This window comes from Grampus griseus (genome assembly GCF_964374135.1).
Source record: "Grampus griseus genome assembly, chromosome: 11".
Taxonomy (NCBI): domain Eukaryota; kingdom Metazoa; phylum Chordata; class Mammalia; order Artiodactyla; family Delphinidae; genus Grampus; species Grampus griseus.
In genome coordinates this window covers 25394597-25413635 of record NC_139005.1, presented here as the reverse complement: position 1 = coordinate 25413635, position 19039 = coordinate 25394597, and the positions used below count along the sequence as shown (strand labels likewise).

At 39.0% G+C, this 19039-nt stretch overlaps 1 protein-coding gene across 4 annotated transcripts in view; it reads left to right on the top strand.

Moving 5' to 3' along the window:
• Positions 1–19039, top strand: part of DENND5B (DENN domain containing 5B) — a gene marked incomplete at its 5' end in the record, with an annotated part of 211739 nt that overhangs the window by 153082 nt on the left and 39618 nt on the right. For 3 of the 4 annotated variants that reach the window (XM_082665159.1, XM_082665158.1, XM_082665160.1), the window contains 4 exons: positions 8251–8344; positions 13145–13276; positions 14558–14710; positions 15583–15661. In XM_082665159.1, coding sequence (XP_082521285.1) covers positions 8251–8344; positions 13145–13276; positions 14558–14710; positions 15583–15661 — 458 coding nt within the window. The remainder of the gene's footprint in view (positions 1–8250; positions 8345–13144; positions 13277–14557; positions 14711–15582; positions 15662–19039) is intronic. The other variant, XM_082665161.1, reaches the window with a different exon arrangement.

Genomic DNA, 19039 nt, shown 5'->3' with positions numbered 1-19039 from the left:
GCTGCATATATATGTGGTAATATTTGTATATCTTGTGTTTGTATAGTTACTGTCCTATTTTTAATAACCTAAAGGAATGAAACCCTTACCATTTTCCCAGCTAAAGATGTTCCTTTAAATGTGTTTCTGAAATGTGTCAAAATTACTGATTCATTTAGGTCTACACGTGAGAAAACTACAGTGATAGCAAACACATCAAAGGAAAAAAGATGGTGTATATGAATTAAGGAAAACAGTTACAGTACTATATACATTGCTATTTCCTTTGCTTTCAGAGTCTAGTACTGGCATACCTCAGAGATATTATGGTTTTGTTTCCAGACCACCACCGTAAAGTGAATATAGCAATAAAGCAAGAAGTTTTTGGTTTCCCAGTGCATATAAAAGTTATGTTTACGCTATGCTGTTGTCTATTAAGTGTAGAATAACATTATGTCTATTTTTTTTTACATATACATATCTTAAAATACTTTATTGCTAAAAAACGCTAGCTGTCATCTGACAACACAGGGTTGCCACAAACTTTCAATCTGTAAAAAATGCAGTATCTTTGAAGTGCAATAAAATGAGGTGTGCTTGTGTGTATCATTATAAATATCTGCCCCTTTTGAGATCTCAGTCAAAAAATTTGGAAATTTTCATCACTGCTTCACTTAAAGTAATTATCCTTCCTTGTAACCCATTTTTTCTGCTTTCAGAAAGCATTATCTTCCCTGCCAGTGGAGCCTTCTCCATTCCAAGAGAGTGTTGGTTGTGGAGATGCTGCTGATAATAGCTAATATTATTAAGCCAGTCTGCACTGGCGTCTCTTCTGACTGCATTAAGTACATTGCTCATTGATCCTTATTACAAGCATATCCCTACATATAAAGCCTATATTGCTTTACCCATTTTATGATTGAGTCTCAGAGACAGTCAACAGCTTGCTTCAAGGTCACATAGTAGGAAGTGGTGAAACTAGGATTCAAACCTAGGTCTGCTGATTCAGGGGCCCAAGCACTTAACCATTATACTACATATACTGCCTGGCTCTGTTACTCTAATATAAAGGTGACGTGTGCCTTTTGTTACTTCTGGAATTGGATGTTTTGCTTTGGTAGCCCCCAAGAAATTTTGAATAGCCTAAAATATGGAACGTAAGGGAGTTTAGCAACAGCCTGTCATACCAGCCTAATGATCTTTCAGAATGAAAGAGCCCTCAGATGCCTCACTTCTACCTCACACTGGGCTCTGTTAAGAGGGGTGGACCCGGGGCTTCCCTGGTGGCGCAGTGGTTGAGAGTCCGCCTGCCGATGAAGGGGACACGGGCTCGTGCCCTGGTCCGGGAGGGTCCCACATGCCACAGAGCGGCTGGGCCCGTGAGCCATGGCCGCTGAGCCTGAGCGTCCGGAGCCTGTGCTCCGCAACAGGAGAGGCCACAACAGTGAGAGGCCCACATACCGGAAAAAAAAAAAAAAAAAAAAGAGGGATGGACCCAAAAGAAGATAGGATAATAATTTGGGAAGCAAGATACATTCTCAGGCGCCATCTTGCTTCATGAAGAAAAGATTGAGATCAAATAGCCTAACCCCGAAGTAGTGTCATCGTTATATGTTGGTAAGAGTACACTTTTGGGTTAATGGCAGGGTTAGGATTAGAACCCAGGTCTCCTTATTCCTGGCACCACGTTCATGGTGTCTCATTCATAAAAACTGTGGAAAGGTCTGGAAAATCTTCAGTACCAGCATTCTTTTACATATTTGGAAAAGGATCACTATGCAGTAAAGTGAAAGAATTGTGGATTTTTTAAAAGCTTTATTTGATTGAACTCTTTTATTTAAATAGGTTGTTTGAACTTTAATGAAGACAGTAAAGGAGGATGATTCACTAGAAAGGCGGCCCCTCCTGTAGAAATGCAAGCGTTTATGCTAAAGTCTTGGGTAGGAAGGCTGTAGAGAGAATTTAATATGCTGCTTACAAGATGGAGGTAAATAGCTAATGACTGAAAATTTTACCTTACTTACCTTAGTTAATTTACAGGGTTTCACCTTCTAGTGAAGAGCTATCCCTGCTTTTATAAACACTGAACTTAAAATGTGCTAAGAGATGTTGACCATTATGGGGATTCAGACTTTACAGATGATTGTACTGGATACAGTGTTCTATTTTTCAGAAGTGAATGACTAGTCATCAGTTTATTCATTTTTTTCTTATGTTTATAAATTATCCTAATTTTTTGAATCAATTTGATATGAGTAGACTATTAATTTAAATGGTTTTTATTTCCTTTTGATAGCATTAGAGTGCTCATTCATTCATTTGGCAAATATTTATGGGACCCCCCTACTATATATGAGACACTGTCCTGTTCATTGGGAGTTTAGCAGTGAACAAAATAACAAAAATCCCTGCTTTCAACATGAGGACGCAAACAAAAAAACTTAATATGTAAAATAAGTAACCTGTCAGAAAGCGATAAGGTTTGTGAAGAAAAATAAAGGAAGGGAAAGGAAGTAAGGAGTGCTTAGAAGGGAAGATTTCAATTTTCACATGCCATATTTTATTGCTTTTAATCTTATATATAATCTCCCCATTTCCACACAGAGCCCCAAGCATTACATTTTCAGCTAGATTGTAGTCTGAAAGAGAATAGATGTCAGAACTAATTACAGGGTAAAGGGATTTATAACCGTGCCTGTACAAATGGTTGATCAACTGTAAGAATTTCATACACTACTTACAAAGCAAAAGCAAATAAGCAGTCTTTAGCATTTCAGCAAATGTGGTCATCTTTGGTAAAATTATGCTTAGAAATGAGGTTTAATTATGCAAAGAATAAATTAATTACTTAACAAGACCAGGAATATGTGGACTTCATAGTAATTTTCTTAAGTAGATGCTCATTTCCCTGTTTTGAAAATAAAATTAAACTGGGCGTTTTGTCTCACAGAGTGAGATGCTAGTTATATCCTGTAAATTAATATTTATCCTTATCTTCTGTGCTTTTCCACTTTGCCTGCCAGGAGAAATGTTCATCCATGTGTATTCTGCTCCTTCCTTTATTCATTATATAAGTTTATCAGCTGGTGTTTATAATCTATTTCATATTTTTGCTATTTATTTGAACCACCTTGCCCAGTAACCCTAATTTTTTAAATCCCTGAACAAATTTTACTATCTTACACTGACTGTTTTTTGCTACAAGGCTGTTTCCAAGGCCTCCAGGTCTTTGTACATTGTGTTACTTATATTTTACCCTTCCTCTTTATTTATTATATAAGTTCATCAGCTGGTATTTATATTTTGCTTCAGAGCTGTTAAAAAAATATTCATGACACTTGTTGAAGATGGTAAGACAGACTTTATTCAAGGCGGAGGGGCACCTTTATTCAAGGTGTAGGGACCACCGCAATGGGGTCTTGCAGTGGAGAGGGAGATTAGAGGCTTCTCTGAATACTGCATGGACAAGTGGGAATTTATCACCAAGGAGCAGAGTGGAGGTCAGCGGATAGAAAATTACTAAGAGGAAACATCATGGGTATGGGGGATTCTGACTAAACTGACCTACCAGGATTCTTGTGGAAGGCAGGCCTAGGTGATTAGACATCACCTGGGGGATGGTGGAGAATTCAGGACCTGATCAGATATCCAGAATGATCATATAATGAGAGGGGAGATGGTTTCTGCTAAACTGACTTAGCTAGGTTCTTGCTAAAAGTGAATTTTACAAAGAAGTGCACAAATGGGCTTAGGAAGGGTTAGGAGTCTGACTAAAGTTTGGTCAAGCAGAGAATCTTTGTCAGTGTCTTGATACGCTTTTTTTCTGGATCTTCCTTTTCAGTCACCCAATTCTCTTTGTATCCTTTTTACAGTCTTTTATTGATCTTTTGCTTTAGGGACATTTCCAAGGATTCTACTTCAAAGATCTGTCACTAGATCTTTGTACCTTTTTTTCCTGCTATAAACCTATTCTTTAGAAAAAAACAAACAAACACTATTTTAAGAGGGGTTACCTTCCTTTGCTACCATTTTTATAATAATTATTCAGTGTTCCTCTAAATAGCAGACTGAAACGAGATGATTCGTCAGTTTGAAACCAAAGCCATGCATAAGTTATTTAAAAAGCAACAAAAGAAGCAGCATTCTCATTTTAAGCTTTTTGTAAATTGGATACTTCATTAATAAGAAAATTTTAAATTGTGGATTGTCAGTAATGCAATATGACTTTCGCTGAATGGCAAAAGTATAAATTCATTTCTTAACTCGTGTATAGCTCTGTGCTGTCAGGGATATACTCAACAGTAAATATTTCTAGAATAGTACAATGAATACAGTCATGGGGATGATAAGCCAAGACCTGAGAAATCTTTTTAAATAGTTTGATATATGAAGGAAACATAGGCAGAACACTCTTTGACATAAATAGCAATATTTTTTAGATCTGTCTCCTAGAGCAAAGGAAATAAAAGCGAAAATAAATAAATAAGACCTAATTAAACTTAAAAACTTTTGCATAGCAAAGGAAACCATCAACAAAACCAAAAGACAAGCTACTGAATGGGAGAAAATATTTGCAAATGATATGACCAATAAGGAATTAATATCCAACACAAATAAACAGCTCATACAACTCAACATCAAAAAAACAAACAACGCAATTAAAAAATGGGCAGGGCTTCCCTGGTGGCGCAGTGGTTGAGAGTCCGCCTGCTGATGCAGGGAACGCGGGTTCGTGCCCCGGTACGGGGGGATCCCACGTGCTGCGGAGCGGCTGGGCCCGTGGGCCGTGGCCGCTGGGCCTGCGTGTCCGGAGCCTGTGCTCCACAGCGGGAGAGGCCACAGCGGTGAGAGGCCCGCGTACCGCAAAAAAAAAAAAAAATGGGCAGAAGACCTGAATAGACATTTTTCCAAAGAAGACATACACAGATGGCCAACAGGCACAGGAAAGATGCTCAACATCATTAATCATCAAAGAAGTGCAAATTAAAACCAGAGAGGTATCAGTTCACACCTGTCAAAATGGCTGTTATCAAGAGGACCACAAATAACAAACGTTGGTGAGGATGTGGAGAAAATGGAACCCTCATGCACTATTGGTGGGAACGTAATCAGTGAGGTCACTAAGGAAAACAGTATGGAGGTTTCTTAAAAAACTAAAAATAGAACTATTTTATCGTTCTACTGCTATATTTTATAGCATTTCCACTTCTGGGTATTTACCTGAAAAAACAGAAAACACGAATTCGAAAAGATACATGCACCCCAATTTATTTATTTTTGTTTGCATCGGGTCTTAGTTGTGGCATGCGGGATCTTTTGTTGTGGCGTGCATGCTTCTCTCTAGTTGTGGCGCACAACTATAAAAATAAATAAATGTTCATAGCAGCATTATTTATAATTGCCAAGATATGAAAGCAACCTAAGTGTCCATCAACAGATGAGGATACAGAAGATGTGATGTGTGTGTGTACACACACACACACACACACACACACACACACACACACACACACACATACAATGGAATATTACTCAGCCATAAAAAAGAATGAAAGGGCTTCCCTGGTGGTGCAGTGGTTGAGAGTCCACCTGCCTATGCAGGGGACACGGGGTCGTGCCCCGGTCTGGGAAGATCCCACATGCCACGGAGCAGCTGGACCCGTGAGCCATGGCCACTGAGCCTGCGTGTCTGGAGCCTGTGCTCCATGGCGGGAGAGGCCACAACAGTGAGAGGCCCGCATACCACACAAAAAAAAAAAAGAATGGCAATTTGCAACAACATGGATGGACATGGAGGGTATTATGCTAAGTGAAATAAGTCAGAGAAAGACAAATAATGATATCACTTATATGTGGAATCTAAAAAATAAAACAAATTAGTGAACATAACAAAACAGAAACAGATTCACAGATACAGAGAACAAACTAGTGGTTACCAGTGGGGAGAGCAAAGCAGGGAGGGACAAGATAGGAGGAGGGAATTAAGAAGTACAAACTACTATGCACAAAATAAATGTGCTACAAGGATAATACTGTACAACACAGGAAATGTACCCAATATTTTATAATAACTGTAAATGGAATATGATATGACCTTTAAAAATTGTGACTCACTTTGGGACTTCCCTGGTGGTCCAGTGGCTAAGAATCTGCCTTCCAATTCAGGGGACATTGGTTCGATTCCTGGTCCGGGAACTAAGATCCCACGTGCCGCAGGGGAACTAAGCCCGCGCGCCACAACTAGAGAGAAGCACGCACACCACGACGAAAGATCCCGCATGCCACAACTAAGACCCGATGCAAGCTAAACTAAATAAATAAAATTTTTTAACTAAAAAAAATAATAAAAATTGTGAATCACTTTGTTGTATACCTGAAACTTGTATAATATTGTATATCAACTATACCTCAATAAAAAATTAATTGTAAATAAAAATAAAACCACCTATAATGCCATCACCATGAGATGTTAACATTTGGTTTTATGCCCTTCCATTGCATGGATCCTGATATGTGTGCATGTCCATACTTGTTTTGTTTTTTACAAAAGTAGAAAATGCTTACACAGTGTTGTATCCTGCTTTTTCATTCATTATTGTATCATGAGTACTCTCCCATATTATTGATATTCCTAGTAACTTAATTTTTTTAAATGACTATATGATGTTTCATTATATAGCACCTCCTACTGTTGAACATTTGGGTTGCTTTGAGCACATTTACTTGATTCTAAGTAACTGTTGGTTGTAAGATCTGCTATTAATTCAAAAGCTTTTTGGAAAAATTATACTTTAAACATGTATATGAAATAGTAGATTCATCCTAGTTTCAGGAACATTTAAAAACCAAAATGTGAGTCTTAGAATAATGGAAACACAGAATTGGTTATTGCATATATGCTGTGATGAACGTCTATAAACCTAAATATTAGACTGTGTCTCTGATTACATTTATTTAGGGTATATTTATAGAAGGGGCAGGTGATGTAGTTGACTCTGCAAATAAAATGGCTGAAAGACATGATACCAACCCTTCAAGCGTTTATAGTAGAGAGGATTGTATAGAAAATAGAGATAAGTAATTATAACACACTGTGATAAATGCTACAATTGGAGAGTATAAGAGGGGTAGCTAATTTAGATTTGGAAGAACCATAGAAGACTTCCTGTGTAGCATCTAAAGCTGTCTGAGAGATGAATAGAAGTTGGGAGAAAACTTCATCTTCAGAGGCTCAAAGGTGAGAGAGCTTATCCTATTGGAAGCACTGAGGTAGTTGAAGACAACTGGAGTTTTAAGGTAGAAAGGATGATCAGCAGAGAGTTTAAGTAAGCTAAGAATTGAAGAATAGCCATTGGATTGGCAGTGAGGGCTATAAATGGCTTCAAGAGCATTTTCAGGGGAAGAAGCTGATTTGAGATGAACAAAATATCCAAAGATAAATAAGTAGAGGCCTTACATCTAAACTTTTCTTAAGAATGTTTACATGAGAAGAGTGAGGAAACAGTTTTAAATGTAACTATCGCATGTCAGCATACTTGTAAGCTGAAGGGCAATACTCAGTTGAGAGAGAAAAATTGGAGATATGGCACAGGAGGTTTCTAATGGAGCAGATTGGAGGAGGCAAGAGAGAACTGGTCAGGGATCCTGGTGGAAGCAATAGTTGTGGCCAATATACATTATACTTTGGGATTAGAAGAAAGATGAGGGGTTTGCGTGTGTGCGTCATTGAAGTAGAGAGTAGGAAGAGGGAGGCAAGGCTGGGTCATCAGTTGAGTGGAGGCTCTTGAGGATAAAGTGAGAGGTTTGGGAATGGCGAGTGAGGGAAAGTTGATAAAGGGCAGGTAAAGTGGTTCATGGTAGTCATGAGGGAGATCAATAACTAATTTGCATGGATATTTTAAAAGGAAGTGAGAGGGTAGTGCCTATCCAGGTTTGGGGTTCTGTTGGGCAGATAAGGTGGAAAAGAGAAGATCATTACAGCTACTGTGCATTTTTTAACCTTGGTTTCAACAAAGCATTGATTGTGGTGATGATTGCATATCTCTATGAATATACTAAAAACCATTGAATTGGTTACTTTAAATGGGTGAATTGTATGTATCTAAATGACATCTCAATAAAGCTGCTATATATTTTTAAAAAGAATTGATTGAAAAATAAGTATTGTTGGTCTTTGGTTTTCAACAGTACATTCTTTCTATTTTAAAGACAAGTGATCACATTTTTTTTTGTTGCGTTGTTTCTTTTAACCTACCCCTTCTGTTCTTTCAGTCGCTGGGTAAGTCGGAGTGCCACTGCACAGCGCCGGAAAGACCGCCTTCGCCAACATTCCGAGCACGTTGGGCTGGACAACGACTTGAGGGAGGTATGTGGGCTGCCCTCCCGGGATGCCTTGATGCAAGAACTGTGAACTAGGCTTACTTAGCCCAGCAGGTGTCATTGTGTAGGTTCTTTTGTGTTCTTCTAAAAGAATCGGTTCAATTTTATTTTAAAATAGTAATCCTTTTATACTGACATAGCTGAAAGCACCTTTTTTTCCATTTTTTGTAATTTTAATACATCTAAAATAAGGCTGTAAAACAAGTCGCCCTGTGTACCACATCAAGTAAAGGCTAAGCTTAGGATACATTTTTGGTCAGTGTGTCTCCCACAGGGAAAAAAAGCTATAAGAAGCGTAGACTTTCTAAGTTTCAAGCATAATTTAAACTTAGTAAGTAAAGATACATTTGCCTGTGCTTTGTCCTTGGCTTGCTGACACCATTTTTAGGAGTGTTTTTAAATTATTTTAAATTGAGATCTTTATGCTTTATTTGTACTACTTGAAAACAAAACGGTAATTACACATTTGAATAATGATAATGATAAGTAAGTTTTTATTTTTTCTTGTGATCAAAAGAAAATACAGTCAGAAGATCCGTTAACTATTTTCTAAACTCAGATGGGTAGAAATAAAGCAGAAAGGGCTTCCCTGGTGGCGCAGTGGTTGAGAGTCCGCCTGCCAATGCAGGGGACACGGGTTCGAGCCCTGGTCTGGGAAGATCCCACATGCCGCGGAGCAACTAAGCCCGTGCGCCACAGCTACTGAGCCTGCGCGTCTGGAGCCTGTGCTCCGCAACAAAAGAGGCCGCGACAGCCAGAGGCCCGCGCACCGCGATGAAGAGTGGCCCCCGCTCGCCGCAACTAGAGAAAGCCCTCGCACAGAAATGAAGACCCAACACAGCCAAAAATAAATAAATAAATAAATTTAAAAAAAAAAAAAGAAATAAAGCAGAAAACAGCATTCCAAATATATATATTGCTCTTTGTTGATGTGTTCATGTATATATATATGATTTTAAACATTTTCTTAAGAACTGACGCATAGCCTGTCTACTGCTTTTCTTTTGTGCTGCTGTATTTCTTCTCTCCCTTCCCTTCTGCTGTGACTTTATCATATGCATGCTTGTTTTGCTGTCTCTTTCTCCCTGTCCTTTTCTTTTTTTGCTTTTCTGTCATTGGCACTTCTCCATCCTCTTAGCCTTCCGGGGAACTTGTGGTCTGTCAGAACTCCATGGCATTCTGGGAGTGGGATCAGGGTCCACCTCCTCCTGCACGGCTTCCTAAAAAATCCTTCTCTGAGTGCTGCCTGGTATGTTCTATGCCTGAAAGTGCTTTGCAGATGTTCCTGAACCTTGTCTTTGGTGTTCCTCGAATCATCCACGTGTATGAGTGCACATAGCTCTAGAATGCCTCACATCACCTTGTGACGTGAACTGTTAGCTCTCCACTTCCTTTTGTGATTGGTACCTTTTCATGGTGGTGTGCGCTAACAAGAGTAATTCTATACCATTGGCAGATAAAACTGATTATTTAAATTCCCTATCAGTGGTGTTTTTGAGGGGGAAAGGGGGGACTAGATTTAACACAATTGTTTTTCTTCCAAAGGGGAAATACATTAAATATTCAAATTTTATTTAAGCATTTTGCAAAAGTGCAGAAGTGATTCATTTTCAAACAGCTTTTCTTTTGCCGAGTTTTATCTCCACAGTGTTTTTTGTTTTTTTCTTTTGTGGTACACGGGCCTCTCACCGTTGTGGCCTCTCCCATTGCGGAGCACAGGTTCAGCGGCCATGGCTCACGGGCCCAGCCACTCCGCGGCATGTGGAATCTTCCCGGACCGGGGCTCAAACCCATGTCCCCTGCATCGGCAGGCGGTCTCTTAACCACTGAGCCACCAGGGAAGCCCCTCCACAGTGTTTTAATTTACCTTCCTTATTCCTGGTCTGTATTTTATATGGTCAGAAAATCAGATCATCAATATAGAATCTTAGTGCTAAGAGGAACATTTGAGGTAACTTTGTCCAACTTGACATGATTTAACTGAAGTCTGAGAGGCTTGCCTAAAGTCAAATGGACACACAAAGTCAGGCCTAGGCCCACAGGCCAGGCCTCCTTACTCCAAGCCAGTGCTCTTCCCAGTAACCCTGCACACTGAGTTGCACTGAACAGCTACTCACCTGAGGGCCAGAGTTACTTAGGACTCCTGGTTGTATTTTTTCCCGTAACGACATATTAATATAAATTTACTTAACTTTACAGTGGTCTGCTCTTCACAAGCTCCATGCTGGTTAGAGGCACAGTGTGGTTATTAGAAAATTCAGGGAAAGCCTGTACTAAAGAGCAGTTATTTCAGTGTTTACTGAATAATAGGATATATTTTCCTAGGTAGCTCCTACTGGTTTGCTTTTGGCTTAGGCAACAACGACGAAGAGCATCGTAAAAATCTCAGCAGAAACCTGGGGTGACTTCCCTCTGTCGGGAAATCGACTTTATTATAAAACCAGTCCTTGTGAAAGATTTCTCTTTCTTCTCAGTTTTTTATCTTAAAGTACACCTTTTCTTCCAGCGACCCCAAAGAAAATTACATTCTTATCATCACTTGTTTACTGTAAAGGCACTGCTCTATTTTTGTAGTATACAGGGGCAGCCTCACTGCTTGCTGTGAGGAAGGGCCTTGAGCCACCCCTGTATCCATTCTGTGCATGTCTGTGGAACGTTGCTTATTTTGTGGCTTCAGCAAAGGTGCTCAGAAGGAGAGTTTGCACGTGGCCCTGTGGAATTCACTGTTGGCTAATACTACATCTGCCCTGCATGTGCAGGGTGATTGGTGAATATGGCCACTAAAGGACAGCCCCATTCTAGCTTGCTGTCATTTATAAAATAGAACATAAACTTTAAACAGTGCTTAATTTTTAATCCAATTACTGACTTTAAAAAATCTAATTATGCATATTTTTCAGAGAAAAGAAAAATGCCTGTGGCTTCTTCCTAGCCTCTTGCCTGACCATGTACCTCACTTCTTTCCTTGTAGCCAGTGTATTTCTTCCTAAGCCAAGTTTAAGATTTAACCCTTCTTGAGAATTGAGTGTTGTAGTGGGTCTCTCTGCATTTGCACAAGTCCTAAAGACGGAGGAATTGAGGCTGGGAGAGAAACAGAACTCTTTTAACATTTAACAGTTAACATTTGTTTTTACCAACTATTTATCTCTAATTTGTAATATTCCAGTTAACATTAGTACAACCTGAAATGATAGGAAATGCAGGTATTATAATCTCATATATGATCCCTGTCTTATATCTCAGGTTTGTTTTTCTGAAACTTTTCATTTCTTGATTTTATTTATGTGAACATTAACCTTCAGGATGTTTTGCTAGACCTTGTTACAGTTAATTTCCCTAGTGGTGATAATTGACTTTCATTGTCAATTTTTCCTCTTTCTTTGACCCTCTAAAAAAGATTTGAAGCAGAAAGAAGTATACACAGCTGTTATAGAAACTAAATTCTTGCAGAGTTCATTTCAGTTTTTAATCTGTTCTTAAAATAATTACACTGGAAAAGAGATTATTTTGTTAATGCTGCCTTTCGTCAGGAGGGCTGGTAGAAGTAGAAGGTAAATGGATTCGTTGAATCCCTAGTTGATGAGATTTTTAACGAATTGTACTAGATTTAGCAGGTTATTTTTCTTCCAAGGGGGAATGTATTAAATGTGCAAACTCTCTTTTATTTAAAGAATGCAAAGGATTTTACACATCTTTTTCTTATAATATCAAATTTCCCCTTAAGATAGAAAAGATAGACTTCACATATGTATCTGTGGGAGGATGTGCTGGCTTGCAATCTCTCTCTCTCCAATAAACTGCTGGTTTTACTGTATAATTTAGAGCAATTATTCTCTAAATATGGACCTAAGAAGATACTTAGACTTTTTGGAGATTCTGCCCTGTGGTCCTGACAAACATAAGGTATCTGATGAGCTTTTGCAGGTACCACAGAAAGAAGAGAGACAACAGCTGTCCTGTGCTAATTATGTGTAGTGATTTTTTTTTTTTTTTTCCCCTGGAAGTTCATTAATCAAAGCTCAAGAGCAGTGGTCTGAGTTTCTGTGGTCCTCTCTGAGCCATCGATGTCTCCTAAAATGATATTTCTACTTTCTTTTGACTGTGGAACAAGGCAAAGGAGGGATGTAGCAAAATGTCTTGGAAACAAGAGGCCTCCTCCTGCATTTGGAGCACATACTTTTCAGAGTGATCTCATAGCTTTCTGTGAGGCAGGTGGGCTTGTTTTATGCCCATTTTATGAATAAGCAGATATGCCTGAGGTCATAAAATTGGTTGCAGCCATTTTCCAGAGCTCCTGATTTTACTGTTGTGACTTGATTAGAGCAAAGGGTTGGGTTGGACAGCACTGCCCAAGAGGTTAGAAGCATGTCAAGGCTCTTGTTTTCTGGGGAGATGAGTGGAGGAAACCAGTGATCTGAGAATCACTGGGTTCCTGGAGAGCCTTGGATTTGTTATTCAGACATGCAAATGTTTCCATCCCAGCCATGATCCTGACTAATCACACCCCTGGGTATTCCCAATAAAAAGACTGAACTAGATGAAACTCCATCTCATTTTGAATGAGCTTTTACTTGGTGTGGCTTCTGTCACTCTCCTTTTCACGGGGTAACAGTAGAGGGGGTGGGAATACCTTCTGCCTTTCAGTGTGCTAAACCTTGAACTGCTGTTGCACGTATACACTTATGGCCTTTTTTTGCATCTTGTTGTTCCCGCACTTGTTTGTAAGGTTAAGTAGGTCAGAAGAATATCTGATGTTTATGCATTAAAAATACTCTTTAATTTTTAGAAATACATGCAAGAGGCACGAAGTTTAGGAAAAAACCTGAGGCAACCCAAATTGTCAGACCTCTCTCCTGCAGTGATTGCACAAACCAACTGGAAATTTGTAGAAGGCTTATTAAAAGAATGTAGAATGAAGGTATGTATTACTCACTGTGCAGGACAGTGTACATTCATGTTCAATCCATGTATGAAGCTAAGATGAGCTGAGCCAACCCCCACTTGAGCCTGTATATTCCCTAGAAGGACACTTTTACTGGGGCATAAACCTCATGTGCTCTTTACTGAGGGCATGAACCTCGATGGGTTCTGTTACCCACAGAATCAGTGACATGGGAGCCCTGCATGGTTTTTCTCACCTTTCAGCCATTGCTATCTTCCTCTCCAACATGACAGATATTAAACCAGTCAGAAGTTGTGTCAGGGATGTCGTCATCTTATGTGAAAGGCAACACATTTTTTTGTATGTGTTTATACGTGTCTCTGTGTGCACCTGTGTAGAACCTTATCTGTGCTCATATGTGTGTGCGTATATCCATAAAGAAGAAGACCTTAGCTGTGTTGTAGGTTTGTGTATATTACACATGAGTCTCCTCTCAGACATCTGTGTTTATCAGAGGTAGCAATACAAATTGACAAAACTCAGAACATCATTTTAGCCAATAACTTCATTCATTTATTTGACAGTCATTTCTTGAGTACCTTCTCTGTATTCAGTAAATGCACTATTTTAGCATCAGCTTACAATGCTGAATCACACAGACAAGGTCCTTGCCTAGAGGAACTAGATTCTCTCTCACTTTACATTTTATGAGGGCAGCTAAGTCTGCTGTAACTTAACTTACTTGAAACTGACTTCCATTTCCTTTCCATTTTCTGGTACATACTCATAGCAGAGAAGAGATGAAAGAGAAAAAGAGGAAGGAAAAAAAGAGGTCTGCTTCACTCACAAATTAGACAGCTCTGAAAAAATTTAGAGCTGCCTGTTTGTATCGTGGGTTTTGCCTAAATGCAATCAAAACTAAGTGTGAATACCTTTAGTATGCTAAGATGAAGTGTGAGTTGTGGCAGGTTGGGGTTTCAGATTCTACAGTGTATTTTCTAGGCCTGGTGTAATCCCCCAATGTTATTCAAGCAAGTAATCTGAAAATTGTTGTACATAAGCATTTACATGAGGATACTTTAAAATAGCATCAGAGTCTCTCTTTAGTGACTCTTTCTCTGACAAAATAGTAAAAGTATACATAATATTACTTGTTAGTTGACCACAGAGATTAAGACACTTTTCCCAAGGTGATTCAAAATCTGCAGTTAGAAGTATAATGAAGGGGAACCCAGATCTCCTGATCCAGGAATTGACTTGATGGCTTTTGGGCTCACTGCTGGGGTTAACACTTGTGACCACATGTGATGTTTTCAGACAAAACGCATGTTGGTGGAAAAGATGGGACACGAAGCAGTGGAACTGGGCCATGGGGAAGCAAACATAACCGGCTTGGAGGAGAACACCCTGATCGCCAGCCTCTGTGACCTGCTGGAAAGGATATGGAGCCATGGCTTGCAGGTCAAGCAGGTAACAGTCTCAGGAGGCCCTGGTGACAGGGCGAGTTAGGAGCTCTGTTAAGAAAAGTAACAAAAAGAAAAAGATATTATAAAAATTCAAGGTTATGTCCCTTTGTCACAGGATGACTAGAAATACGCCACAGGCATTTTAATTCCAGAAAAAGAAAATATAACCCATGATTAGCAGGCAGTTTGGGGCTCTTTTCTGGTAAACAGGAAAAGATAAAACAACACATTCACTGTGGAGGCTGTATCCCCTGTAGATTCCATTAAGTATCTGCTTTCATCGCTGTCCAAGAAAAAAATCTATTCGCCAGAATTAACAGTTCTTTGCCATTTTAAGTTATCTGGTTATTCAAGGCAGAAACACAGATGATTTCTTTGCTTTTGTCCCTCATTTCCCTTTCTGTTTTTTTTTTTCTGTTCATCTTCCTCTCTTTGTCCCCTCTTCTCTTTCTCCTCTTGCCCCAGTTTTCTTCCCTCATTGCTACTGCATACGTCCAAACATATTTTGCATACAGAAGTACATTCTGTGCTGCTGGAGCCTTTAATTCTGTGCTTGCTTGTGTGGCCAATGTAGACAGCCCTAGTTACATACAACTAAGTAACAACTGAGCTGAAGTCAGGAATTTCCTTGCCTGCCCTTCCGCCCTTTGCTTAGCTGCCCTTCCCCAGGCTGTTGCCAGTCTTGTCAGTGAGGCAAAGGACGACCCTCACTACACATGGAGTGGGGTGCTCAGAATGTCACACAGCTAGGAATGGATGAGCTTGGGTCTCCCAGCTTCAAAAAATAGGCATTTCAGTGTGAATAGTTTTGATAAGTTATTTTTTGATGAATCATTTCTTATAAAATGAAAAACTTTATATGCCTTGTACTTTCAGGGGAAGTCAGCTTTGTGGTCACATTTAATTCAGTTTCAGGACAGAGAAGAGAAACAAGAGCACCTTGCAGAATCACCAGGTGAGAATTCATTGGCTTGATTGTTTCTACAGCACTGGCAGCAGTGAACCATGTGAAAAATCAGCACCTGTGGCTTTGTCTCCACCTCTCTCAAGCTGACGCTCATCCCATCTTGGGGTAAAGTAGAAGGAGCAATATTACGTACTAGCTATGAGACCTGGGAAAAGTCCCTTGACCTTTCTGATCTTCAGCTTCCTCATCCACAAGATAGGGAAACTAATATTAGGCATGCCAAGGCTGTAGTGTTGATCCAATCAGAAAACATTTGAAAACGTCTAATGAGTTGTACTCAAAGATCATACAAGTAGTATACCTTACTCTCAGCAGTATTAGGGTACGGTGTATACTGGTTTTTTCCTTAAATAAAAGTTTATTCACATCGTTAATAATCTTTCAGAGGAGAAAACATGTATATATGTTTCAAAAGTATTCAGAAATCAGATTTCTTCTTCAGTTTATAACAAGACACCTCATGTTACAGTATCGTGAGTCATTAGCTAATAATGGTAAAATAACCATCTATTTCACAAAAAGTAGAAGTAACAGTGGAAAGCCAGTAGAAGTAAAATGTTTTATACTGAGTCAGCTATTTGGGAACATTTTCTAAAATTATTGATTACTTTAGACATAGAAAAATGTGGGAAAAAAAGTTTTATTTTTTTAATAACTCATAAGCCAACCACCAGCGTAAGAAATAAAGCATTGCAAATATGATTGAACCACCCTATTTCCATTCCCCTCACTGCCCCTAGAGGGCAATACTACCCTAAATGTGGTGTTTATCGTTGGAAACCTAGTTTTTCAATGTATCCAATAAAACAGCTAGGAATGTGAATTTGATACAACATTGCCCTGGAGCCCCTCTAAACAGAATGTCAAGATTCTGATGTCCCAGGATGTAACTGTATTTATAAAGATTTAGATCGAGTTTAAAAGCGTTCTCTAGTGTCCATCTATCTCCGTTGTCCATTTTTCTATTGACAAAGTAAAAGTGCATTGGCATATTCCCTGAAACTATCTCTAACGTTCACCCACGTTCATAGAAGATTTAGCTGTTCAGATGTAAGGCCATAACCAAGGTAGTTTACCCTAATTAGAATAAATAAATTCCTAGGAAGAAATAACCATTTGTAGGATGAAATGTTGCAAAGCCAAGCTCAGTTAAGCAGGGAGGTGGAAGCATTTGACTCTTGTGCTGAACAGGCATGTGAGAATGTCCAGCTGTTAAAGTGAGCAGCTACCAGGCAACACCAGCAAGTTCATGGCTTTGAATGGTCAAATTGTGGGTGGTTGAGCTAGAGACCAGAGACTCAGCTGTTTGCAGGGCCTTTCAGTCAGTCAGTAATGACACCAGTAAAACTCTGAAGTCAAGGCTCAGAAATATGGAATGTGTCAAAGCCTCATGCAGTCCCTGTGCTGCACTGCCAGGTGTCAATGAAGGGCTGGAGATCTAAGAACGAACATAAGCTAAATATTGTACTGATCCTAAGTAGGATTAATGTAAGCTGTGTAGCTTTTGAAATCAAATTTATTGTCTGTTTGAAGGGGTGGGTTTGATAAATATTGCTCTAACACTTCTGATAATTCAGCCCACAAAGTTAGGACTTAAAAAGATGACAGTGTGAAATGTATTCGAAAAAATCAGTTTAAAAGTAAAATCATTCATTGTTGAGAAACAGTGTGTTCTAATTATTTAGAAATTAGCAGTTACTGACTTTAATGATTTTAAATCTGGGTATTTGTTTTTTTCCCAAAAAAATACTTTTTGTTTGCCAACTACTTAGCTTCCTAATTAATGGCAGTAAACAGTCTGCATCTTCATATTAAGGAAAGATCCTCCAAGTCCTTAGAGATTCACAGTGGGTTTGAAGACAGCTCTTATTAGCATCGAGCCAGGATGAGATTAGGTGATGGTCATTACTGTTCTTTCAGAAGCAGCACTAAACAGGAATCAGACATTTTAAGGGTTGCAGAAGAATGGAAAAGATCTCTTAGTAAGAGGACCATAGCAGGGTAGACTGTCTTGAAATTTTTTTAATAGATTTTATTTTTATAGCAGGTTTAGATTCATGGCAATATTCAAGAGATGGTTCAGAGATTTCCCCTGTAGCCTCTGCCCCTACACATGCATAGCCTCCCTCGTTATCATCATCCTCCACCAGAGTAGTACGTTGCTTACAGTTGATGAACATACATTGACATATAGTCACCCTAAGCCCATAGTTTATTTACATTAGGATTCACTCTTGGTGTGTTGTGCAGACTGTGGGTTTAGACAAATACATGTTAATGACATGGACCTACCATTGTGGTATCATATAGAGTACCTTCACTGTCCTAATAATGGTGTGTTCCTCCTATTTATCCCTCCCTCTCCTCTAACCCCTGTCAACCACTGATCTTTTTAACTGTCTCCATAGTCTTGCCTTATCCAGAATGTCATATAGTTGAAGTCATATAGTATGAGGCCTTTTCAGATTGGCTTCTTTCACTTAGTAACGTACATTTAAGTTTCCTCCATGTCTTTTAAAACTGTCTTAATTTTGACCTAGTCAAATTTTGACCAAGTCACTGTACCTAGTAGTTAAAAGTCCCATTTTAGAGAAAAGATCTCAGAATGCAATTGATTCTAGAAAGAGGACTGTTGTTGACATATCACCCCAAAGTTTCTACCCTTAAGAATGTTGACCAGCTTAGACATAGGGGGTGGGGTAGGGTGCAGAAGGGAGTGGAAATACCATTTTAAACAGTTATTCTGGATCTAGCCAAGAATTTGGAGTCACTCTTTAAACGTCTTTATCTTCATCAAAGTTTTCTTTAGTTACTTACCTGCCTGTAGACTATAAATGGCTCTATAAAAATAATATATGCAATCTGCGCTCTACAAACTTGCTGTCTATGCAGTAACATTGATTCAGGCAGAATACAAAGGAATTCCTATGGCTAAGTATTAAATCCATGAGTGTTTATATTGAAGGAGAAAGTAGCCTATTGCATTTGAGTATAGTGAATTAAGAAATACTAATAGAGAGAGTCCCTGGTGGCCTAATGGTTAGGATTCAGGGCTTTCCCTGCTGTGGCCCAGGTTCAATCCCTGGTTGGGGAACTGAGATCCTGCAAGTCATGCAGTGTGGCAAAAAAAAAAAAATATATATATATATATATATATACACACATATATATACACACACTAATAGAAATACACATTTTTAAATAGTTCATAAATTTCTCTTCTGGCTAGAGTAGACTTCATGGAAACTTCTTAGATTTTAGATCTCTAGATAAAAAGTATGGCCTTACTCCTTTATTCCTAATCTGGATTTTTGTTCACAGGCTTCTAAACTTTCCTCCAAAGTTACTAATAAAATACTGTATTAA